Source organism: Blastomyces dermatitidis (assembly GCF_000003525.1).
Source record: "Blastomyces dermatitidis ER-3 genomic scaffold supercont1.10, whole genome shotgun sequence".
Classification (NCBI taxonomy): domain Eukaryota; kingdom Fungi; phylum Ascomycota; class Eurotiomycetes; order Onygenales; family Ajellomycetaceae; genus Blastomyces; species Blastomyces dermatitidis.
The window spans coordinates 3315704-3326788 of record NW_025544783.1 but is presented as its reverse complement, the minus strand read 5'-3'; the positions used below and the strand labels follow the sequence as shown (position 1 = coordinate 3326788).

General features: G+C 32.4%; 2 protein-coding genes across 2 annotated transcripts; both read right to left on the bottom strand.

Moving 5' to 3' along the window:
* Nucleotides 1–575: 575 nt before the first annotated feature.
* BDCG_17761 (uncharacterized protein) lies at nt 576–800 on the bottom strand (the record flags this gene model as incomplete). The annotated part of the gene is made up of 1 exon (XM_045426829.1): nt 576–800. The coding sequence occupies one exon, from the start codon at nt 798–800 to the stop codon at nt 576–578; it is 225 nt and encodes a 74-aa protein (XP_045282503.1).
* A 6946-nt stretch (nt 801–7746) lies between these two features.
* Nucleotides 7747–8850, bottom strand: BDCG_08322 (uncharacterized protein; the record flags this gene model as incomplete). The annotated part of the gene is made up of 2 exons (XM_045424101.1): nt 7747–7846; nt 8615–8850. 2 exons carry the CDS (start codon nt 8848–8850, stop codon nt 7747–7749), a joined length of 336 nt encoding a protein of 111 aa, XP_045272889.1.
* Nucleotides 8851–11085: the final 2235 nt, after the last annotated feature.

The window sequence follows — 11085 nt, the reverse complement described above, 5'->3', positions numbered from 1 at the left end:
GTGATTGAAAACTGGTTCAGATAGAATGAAATCATCTGTATAAAAGTGATAAGCTGTGTGAAACTGCAACAGAGTCTTAGCACAGCTGAAAGTGTGATAATACTCTTTTCTTTAAAAGCATAGTCTCTATACTCTCAAGATTATCAGATTAGAAATTATCTTTGTTGTATAGTAACAGTTATTAACTGATTGACAGTGCATGTACTGTGCATGATATAAAGAAATAAATGAGTTTTTCTGCTGACTGTGTAGATCTTTCTTTTCTCATCATTATTCAAATCAAACATATGATAAGTGAGTTTCTTATATATTGATTTGAAATATGAAAAATATAGTTAATAAGTGACTTGCAGATCTCTCAATATATTTCATTCTATATATGAAATTCCCTGCAAAAGTGGTGTGTTTTAGAGATAAAGCTAACAGTAGTGACAGAATTTTTTGAAAAGATCTCTCTCTCTGTGAAACATTTTTCTTTTCTCTCTCTCAATTACAACAGTGAGTGTATGAGAGTATCATTCTTGAAGAATAATCAAGGACTTATTCTGACATTTTCTAGTGAGTAATAAATGTCTTCATGGTGTGGTGGCGGCCTCCGTGGCCGTCAAGAAAGCCAGATTAAAGGTGGAGATGACAGCATCAATGAGCCATGAGAGCACTGCTTTCATTATCACATCTTCTTCTTCTCCTGCTTCTTTTACAGTCACAGTGATAGTCATCATGCCTTGCAGTGAGATGTCATTTCTTCTGTCAGTCAGTTTATCTGTGTTCAATTCATCCCTCACCCCTCCCACCACCATTGTGATGCCGCCCCCCCTCTCAGCTAATACAGTGATGTATGACTCCATGTGATCATTCAGAGAGAAACTCAGGGAGAGCTTGGTTTCAGAGACAGTGGCTCTGAGAAGCTCAATTCATAGTTCCCCTCTCACAGCATGCCTGAGCCCTGCTCAGAATACTGCTGAGTTGAGTCTGCAGAGTCCTGTGATTCCTTCATCTTCTCTCTGTGAGAAGGCTTCAGTGCAGTCTCTGACTGGCACTGCTACTTGTCTGCACTGTGTCAAGCAGCTGAAGAAGAGAGAGATTTTATGTATCTATTTCTTCTCTCACTCTCATTATTTTCATTGCATCTGTAACAATAACTCCTGTCTCTCTGTAAGTATTACTTCACAGAAAGACATTATATCAGTTCTGATAAGAAGTCTAGATGCTCAAGCAGTACAGGGTGAGAATCTCAGAGCTTCAAGCATTGACAGATTTCATCAAGACTGAAGAGATTCTTCTTGCTTATCTGTAAAAGAAGATGAAAGCATGAGTCTCTGAGATAAAAAAACATCTCAGAATGACTGACTCTAAGAAGAAGTCAGTCAGCACTGCTGCTGAAAGTGCTGTGAAGATCAATCACTGATTGAAGAGAATCTCACTTCAATTGAAGCAGATGACTGAGATGCTTTGTAAGTTAATAAGTTAATATTTCATGCATTTCTCATGCTCTTCTACAGCATGCTTCTCTGCAGTGCTGCAGTGCTAACTTCTCAGCAGATAAAGATATCAGTGTCAGAGACTTCAACAGTGAAGAATAAGTTTGATAAAGATGTAATTATTGATGAGTAGACTCTGAGATTCTTTCTTTTTACTTTTTTAATGAGCTGCAGTCTCATTAGGTTAGCAGCAGTCTGCAGATTAATTAATATTAATCTTTTTATTAATTTCAAATATTTCTTTCTTTTCTTTTTAACTGCTTCAGGAATTTTATACTTGTGTAGTCTCATTAAACTTCTAAAAAATTCTTTGAGAGAAAATAGAAGAAGAGTGCTACAGAGTCTATAAGACATCAGCTCATCATCACAAGATCATCTCTAAAAAACTCTTTGAGAAAAATGAGAAGTCTTAAGCAGTGTTTCTTACTCAATATCTCTGATGTGTAACAGAGTGATCTCTACTAGTCATCTTATAGATTGCAATCTCTTTCTCAGAATTTTCCAAATGCTCAAGCAGTTCTCATAAATTCTCTGACAATGAATATTCTTCTCATTTGACAAGATATTAAAGCTTGCTGTAATGTATTCACTTATTCAATATTTTCTTCACAAGATATTCAGTATTACTCTTGATCTCAATATTATTCAGCTGAGACAGCTTTATCTCAGAGTGTTGCTTATAGAGCTTCAAATAGAAAATGTAAAAAACAGAATGAATTGATTTCAATTCTGTGAGTAATTTCAACTTATATACCTGCTTACTTATCACTCTTATTACTGAGAAAGATTCTAGTCACTGCTCACTGAGCTTCTTATATAATCTCATTGTCTTGATATTCTTTACTGAAAGTAGCACTTGATTCTCTATCAAGAACTTCATCAGAAGATGTTTTTAATTGTAGTATTTTATCTACTACTTCTAAGTGTGATGAATACTTTTCACTGTCTTCTTATGAATTTTGTTCAAAAGTTTCAATCTCACTTTTACTTCTGATACTGAGAGATACTCTGTTCTCTGTATCTGTCTGACATTCTGACTGTCTATTTCTCTCTTTGAAACATTGTCTATGATGTCACTGAGTAATGAAGAATTATATTCATAATAAGTATAGAAAGAAGATATCTTTAAGATTGCATTCTTTGCATTGTTATATATGAATTCAGCAGTCAGAAGATGTTTGAGCTAATCATTCTGATGATATAAACAGAATGCTTGAAGATGCTGTTCTAGTGTCTGATTCTAGTATTCAGTCTGGTCATTGATCTGTGAATGAAATGCAGTACTGAGAAGATGTCTTATTATAAGATAATAGTAAAAAGCTGACCAGTATTTACTGATGAAGAGAGATTCTTGATCTGTTATCAATGATTTCAGAGCACTGTGATCATGAATGATGATATCTAAAAACAGGTCAGTCAATTCAGAGGCTTTAATCTTTTTATAAGTAGAGATATATCTAGTCATCTTTATGAAGTGATCAACAATGATCAAAATTGAGTCATATTCTTTGACTCTTGTTGACTTCAGCAGATCAACTATGAAATTCATCAATAGATTCTGTCATGAGCTCTTTGAAACAGACAGTGATATCAACTCATCATATTACTTATACTGTGAGATCTTTATTCTTTAACAGATATTGTAAGTCTCAATATACTCTTTGATATCTGTTCAGAGCTTGTCTTAAGTGTATTTATATTTTAGAAGCTTCTCAGTCTTCTCTAACTCAAAGTGTCCTGTATGAGAATTATTATGATGAATTCTCAATAACTTCTGACACACTGTTCTACTACAAGGAATGAAGACTGAATCATTCAGCAGTAGAAGTTCACATTCTTCTAGTTATCAGTGACTTGATTTCTTAGCAGCACTGCTCTGCTCAGAGTCTGTCTCTTTCAAGTTTAAACTGAATTCTTTCTTCTTCAACTTCTGAATTCAAGCTGCAGTAGAGACATTCTTCTTCTATAACTCATCAATGAATTTCAAAAGTAGTCAGATTGAAAGATTGTAGACTGTTTTATTCTTTGCTAATTCAATGATTGTAAGATGTGACATGAGAAGCTCATGATCTTCAGTGTCAGTTTCTCACAGAGACCTGAATTCTCTTTCACCTTCTATACTGAGTCATGCAGCTGCCTCTTCAGTGCTGTTCCTGAGCTTTAGAGAATCTCAATCCTCTGCAGTCAGCTTCTTCTGCAGTGATGATAGAGATTCTTTTATAGAATTCTTCTCTGTATTAATAATATTATAATCAGGTCATCTAGACAGTGTGTTGGCAGAGTTAAGTCGACCTGAATGATATTAAATATAGAAATCATACTCTGAAAGCAGCTTCACTCACCTGACTTAATATTCTGTCAAGCTCTTTGTTATTAAGAAGTAATGCAGATTTGCATGATCAGTGAGAACTTGCACTGAATACTTACTACTCTGAAGATAATATTATCAGATCTTAAAGAATTCAACAATTACTAACATCTTCTAATCATGAGTATCATACCTTCTCTGCATGAGTGATAACTTCTTGAAGAAGAAGATCACTGATCTTCATTCACAGCATCTTATAGACTCTGTGAAAAAGTCTTCTCTCACAGACAATTCATTGCCTGTTTTCTCAGAGATAATTATTCTCTGATTCTTTCAACATTGAAAGGTCTTCAGTGTCAACTGTGAAAAGATTTCACAGATCTCATTCTTAGATACATCAGTCTCACACTGACTGAGTAAGTCAGAGTTAAAGTGATTCAGTATTATGATATCTGTGAAAGCTTGTTTCAATTCTGCAAATGCCTGCACAGTGTCTTGAGTGAGAGTAAACAGTTCTGTTTTTCTATCTTTCACACTTTTCTTCAACAGATCTGTAAGAAGGGCAGTAATTCATGAATATGTATAGATGAATCATCTGTAGAAATTCACAAATTCTAGAAACATCTGCATCTCACAGTACATCTGCAGTGCTGGCCAGTTCTCAATGACAGAGACTCAACTCCTGTTCATTGAAATGTCATTCATCTTAATAACATAACCTAAGAAATTAATCTTCTGCATGTAGAATGAGCATTTTTCAGTGTTTGTATAGAGTTGATACTGTCTCAAGCAACTCATCACTTCTTGAACATGGGTATCATGTTCTTTCTTCATTTTTGAGAAGATTAGAATGTCATCCAAGTATACTATGCAGAAGACATTGACAAGGCCTCACAGTGTCTCATTTATATAGATATGAAAGATGACTGAAGTGTTACAAAGATCAAAAGGTAAAACAAGATATTCAAAATTGCTGTACTTAGTATAAAAAGCTGTTTTTCAAACATTGTCTTCATTAACTCTGATTCTATGATAGACATCTCATATATCAATCTTTGAGAACATCTTTGCTTCAGATAATCAATCAATCATCTCATCAATTAATGATAATGAATAGTAATTCTTAACTGTCATCTTATTGAGACCTCTATAGTCTATGCATAGACATAGTCTATCATTCTTCTTGAGCACAAAGAGTATAGATGCCTCTGTCAGACTCTTTGATGAATGTATTCAGTTCTTTGATTGCACTTCTTCAAGATATTTGCACAGAACATTCAACTTCTTTATAGATAAGTTGTAAAGAGATCTGTACAGCACTGTTACACTGTCTTCAAGACAAATCTTATATCACATCTTAATGTCAGGAAACTTCACTGCTTCTCTTTCTGAAAAGACATTCTTAAAATCTATAAAGAGATGTCATGTACATCCGCCTTCAATGACAGATACTGCTGCTAATCTTACAGTGAGAGTGATGACTTCTTCATCTATCTTCAAGTTTCAATCACCTGCTACACAGTATATTGACTCAATCTTTTTCTCAAGATTCTTCTGATAAAACTCTTCAGATTCCTCTATCATCATCTCTTCATTAGTGAGGTGATACTGTCACATCTGAGTGACTCAGTCAATGAGAGGATTGTTTTCTCTCAATCACAGAAGACCTAGAATGATGTTCTCATCTATGATGTTGACTGTGTGAAGGAGTAGACTGCTCTTCTTGAAGGTTTCTTCTGAGTCTGTGATCACACACTTTACTTGAATTATGTCAAAATAATGACATTTCATTTCATCTGTAAATTTCACATGATCTGACAGGCCTATCTTCTTTCAACTCTTCATCAAAGAAAAGAAATAGGATATGAAGTTGACATCTGCTTCAGAGTCAAGTAGACACCTCACTGATATCTCTTCATTCAGAGTATACATTGTGATCATAACATGAACTCAGAGACATGAGAATTATCAATTCTTTTCTTTCTCTTCTTTATCTTCCACAGATATGTTTGTCAGAAGAGGAGTTAACTTTAAGAAGATGTCTTCTTGATTTCTTCTCTTCTTCAGCTTCTTGCAATCACTGACATAGTGATTATCAGCTCTGCAGTTGAAACAGAGATCTTTGTCAAATCTTTTTTAACATTTCTTTACAGTGAGTGAAGAATCAGAACACTTGAAATTCTTCTTTACTTTCTCTACACTGAAGCTGTCATGACATCATTTAGATTCTATTGTTAATTGCTTAGAAGAGATCTTATTGACCTTTTTCTCAGAGAATTGATTATTCAAATAGATCTGAGAAGCCAGGTTGACAAGCTCAGTGTGATTGATTAATGAACTCTGATATTATGATATCATTATTCACACCTTGTAGGTCAGCTTTGTGAGATAAAGCTGCATTTTTAATTGATTCAAATCATCAGCTAATTCCTCTCAATATTCTTCAAATCTTGCATTAAAATCAGAAGAATTCTCATCATCTTGTTAATGTAATAAGTTGAACTGCTGTGCTGCTGTGAAGTCACAGTTGCAGTGATCTTCAATTTGATTTAGTAGAAAGTTCTTGAATTCTTCTCAAGTCACAGCAGTATTGATATGCTCAAGCTTTCTCTTCTTGATAACTCAAGTAGTCACAGAGATGCTCTCAAGGAGGTTGACAGTGTATATTACTTATATCTTGTGAGTATTATACTGGCTTGGATTAAGGTGGAATTTTCATTCAAGGGTATGAGTAAAGCTGTGGAATTCAGACAAGGTGTTTTTCTTGTATCTCAGTGAATCTTCAATCTTAATCTCTCTATCTTCATGATAGATGTAGGTGTGTAGAGGCCGCGGCGGTGGCAGAGTGGTTGAAGAGCTCATGTCAAAATGCACAGCAGGTTCAGAAATCTCAGATTTCTGCCAGGGTAGAGGTGTATGCACTCTAGGAAATAGTGTAGTGTTTTCTCCAGAGAGTGGGGTCAGGTCAGTCCCAGTGCAGGTGCATGAGATCATATCAGTCTGTTAGAGCTCAACTGATTCAAATGTGTAATCAGATCAAGTGATTCAAATTGTAACATGATAGAACTGAAGCAGTGACTAGTCAGTGATGACATGTAGAGATAGTTATTTAAGAAGCTGTATGAGTGAGCTTGACTATCTTGCTTGAATAGTGAGCTTGTAGGCTACAGAGTTATTGCGAGGATATCACAGATATGATACTTAGTATACTAAGAAGATTGTATGAGACATGCAGTAACTCTTGTGTATATTCCAGTAGCAGCAAAATGAATCACTGACTCCTTTGATGAGAAGCCAGCATCTAGCTATTCTATATAGACAATGAGTGGATACCCTTCTCTCATTCCATGAGTGAGAATAGCCGGAGTAATACCTCAGCAGCGCCTCATTGCCAAGGAAGAGTAATCTGCTGACCTTGTATAAAAGCGAGGTTCTCATATCCATCAATCGGATCTTCCTATGATACATCCGAATGATGTCATAGAGTGATTGGAAACCGGTTCAAATGGGATGGAATCATCCGCATGGAAGCGATGGGCCGTGTGGAACCGCAACAGGGCCTTGGCGCGGCCGGGAGCGTGACACTCTTCAATGATTCTTCAACTCTGATTCTAGATATTGTATATTAACTTTGTAGTGTATCTCAAGATTGAACTGAAGATAGAATCAATGTGAAATATGAAGATTTGAATTAAGCATTTGAAGAAGTGTTCAGAATTCAGAGTTTTCAATTGATTGAAGAGAAAGATTCAGAGATATATACATGCAAAGTAATTATTCACAGAAATTATCAGATAAGAGTTATGAAATCAGAGTACTGATACAGATTCATTTTCACATAATTTTCTTTAAATTAGAAAGTTAGTATTATTAAAAATTATTATCTGATAGAGTAACTTATCAGCTCAGTAGTAATTTTCTGATTATTTTTCTTTTATTATCTGCATTCTGATGACTTCAGATGTCAGAAAATTTCTTCAGAGCTATGATCAGTTTATGATAAATGTTTCTGAATGAAGTTGCAGTAATTGCAGTAGAGAGATAACTCTTCAGTAATCTACAATACAATCTGTTAATAATTATTTCATAGTTTATCTCAATGATTGTGTTGAGTTTTTCATAAATTTCATGATCTGGAATCAGATATGAAGAATGAAGTGATTATTCATCATAATTGAAAGAGAGTATTCTGTGTTAAATTGTAAATAACATAGACTTTATAATTCACAGTAATTTCTTGAAGAGTTTATGAATCTTCAATAGAAGTAAAAGAAGTGAAAGAAGTGAATTCAGAAGACATGATAATAATTTAAGAAAGATAATAATTTATTTTTAATAACTGATCACTGATGTGTATAAGAAGAATTAATATAAGAGAAAATAATCTTGTTTCTTAGCTTAGTTATAATTTTAGTACTAACTCAGATTGAATATCATTAATATATAAAAAAGTAAATAAACAATTTTGATTAATCTCTGTCATATTTCTTGAAATATATTAATATTGTGAAAGAGAGTGTTACTAAATTACATTATCAGATAATATCATTAAAAATATATTAATATTATGAATATCAATGTTGAAAAAATGTTGATACTTATACATTATAGTGATTTGTGAATCATGATAGTTAAATATATATATATATATATATATTGTTTCTGACTTGATTACAACTTGTACAATAATTTTTAAAAACTCAAAATTAATTTCAATTATTAATAATTATGAACTTATAACTAACTAATATAAAAAGAAAAAAACTTTTTCTACTTATTATCTTTCTTCTCTTTCTCATTCTTCTTATCATTCTTCATAATTCACTTCTTATTCTTCTTCTTCTTCATCTTCTTCTCATCTGAGATAATAATCATTTCAAAATCTCTCTTCACTGCCTTCTCAGAGAAGGGTTTCTGCTGCTTTCTCTCAGCCAGGTTAACCTGCATCTCAAAATCCTGCATTTTCTGATCTGCTGTCTCAAGTTCCATCTCAGCAGTAAGCAGATTGATATGCTTAGAGAGTAGAGCTGTCTTCTCAATGTTCTGAATTATGAAATGCATTCAAGATCTGAATAAGATCTTAATTTCCTTCTTCTCTATCAGCTCCTGCTAATTAATTAGAGAACAGAAGTGTTATCAAAAATCATTATCTCTTAATAAATAAAAAACTTATTAGTTTTGACTTCTTTATCTCTCACTTTAACATTCTCTCAATCTTCTTCTACTGTTACTTATTTATAGTAATACTCTTTTTCTCTCTCTCTCTCTTTATCTTAATCTCAAATTATTCTCAGAACTTCTTCTGATCTCACTACTACTGTATAAGACTCTTCACTATCTTCTTCTTCAATCTCTCACAGATGATGTCATCTGTATTATTTCTATATTTAGTTCAGTCTAAATCTATCAGAAGTGTTACTTAAAATTGTTATCATTCTACTTTCTTACAGAGCCTCTTCAAGGCATTATAACATGTCTTACAATCTGTCTTCTCTTACTTAAACATCTTCTTCTTCTCTCTCTTCAATCTGTGATAGTACTCATGCACCTTGATGATCTGCAGAACTGCAGAATATTTGAAGAGAGATGACATGATTAATTTCAGTTAGTATTAAAGAGAGGTGAAGACAGAAGAGATGATCAGAAATAATATAATAATAATAATAATAATAATAGTGATGATGATGATGATGATGATAGTAATAATGATAATAATAGTGATAATGATGATGATGATAATAATGATAATAATGATGAAAGAGAGAGTGCATTGAAATATATTACTGACTTATCAAATATAAAGAGACTCAAAGAAAATATTAACAGCTTTCAGCAATGTACAGAAACAGCTACAGTGTTGTATAGTAATATCATCTTCATTTAATACATACACTGTTAATATTGTTTATATACAGTTATTATATAATCTGTATCAGAAATACATGCAGAAAACAGATCTTTGTTACTAGAATAAATAATTACAGCAATTGTCTGTTTTCATATTATAAAGATAAGTTATTCTTATTTCTTTCTTCTCTCTTTTATCTTCTTCAATCAATCACTAATTTCAAGCTGATATGAAAACTATTAAAACACTCTCAGAAATTCTCAAATTGAAGAGTATAGACTAATCAAATTTCAAATACAGAAGAAATTAAATTATCTTCTACAGATTCAATTACTTATCTTCTTTTAAATAAAACAGCAGTCACATTCCTCTCTCTCTCAATCAAATAAAACATGGCCTGTGAAAAGCAAGTATCATGTCAGACTATAATAATCAATACAGCCTCAGTACACAGAGCTGTATATACACAGTGCATGCTGAACTGAAAGACTGTGTGAGTTGCAAACTGATAACAGCATCTCAGAGAGAGCTGTGCAGTGTGAGAAAGCTGTAACTCTCAGTCATATATGTAGAGAATGAATCACTGTAGTAAGTGCATGTGTATTGAAGTAACACTTTTTAATAACACTCAGTCTCTGATATAATGAAAATAGAGTCTCTCTGTGAGATTCATTTCTATCAGAAGTCAGAAGATCTTATATTTTCTAAGATTATCTTCATATGTCTTTTCTGTGAAATTGATGAGAGAAATCATTGATTTCAGTATTCTGTTCTTGATACTATTTAAGTGACAGCAGAGTTCACCCTGATCACACTTTTTAAGTGTATGTTTTCTAATTATTCACATTTATATAGATATATACTGATTATTTGTTAGATGATGTTAAGATAATGACTCATTATAACTGTGTTACTCTCACTGTAAGAGATATACAGTTAATAATGAATATTATAAAGACTCTGAAGAGTGAGTATTTTGAGAGTACTGTGACTCTGTGATCTTGATTTTTTTTTATTTTTTTTTTTTTGTTTTTTTCTTTTTCTTTTCTTTTTTTTTTATTTTTCTTTCTCTTTCTATCTCTTTTTTTCTTTCTCTTCTTTTTTTCTTTCTCTTTTCTTTTTTTTTATTGTGATTTTTTCTTGTTGTTTTGTTTTTTGTTTTTTTATTATTTTTTATATTTTACATTTTTTTTTTTTTTAATTAAAATGATATTGATTATGATCTGTGTTCAGAAAAGTAATAATATTTAATAACACTCTCTGTTGAATTTTCAACAAATGAGCACTATATTATGATATTATGTAAGTAAGAAATGATTTCATAGTCTCATTTAATATCATTTTCAATAATGAGATCAGAATGAAAATGTGACTAAGAATTCAAACATATTCTTTATCTGAGACTAGATTTATATTTGAAAAGTGAATCTGAGATCTTTAATATTTAA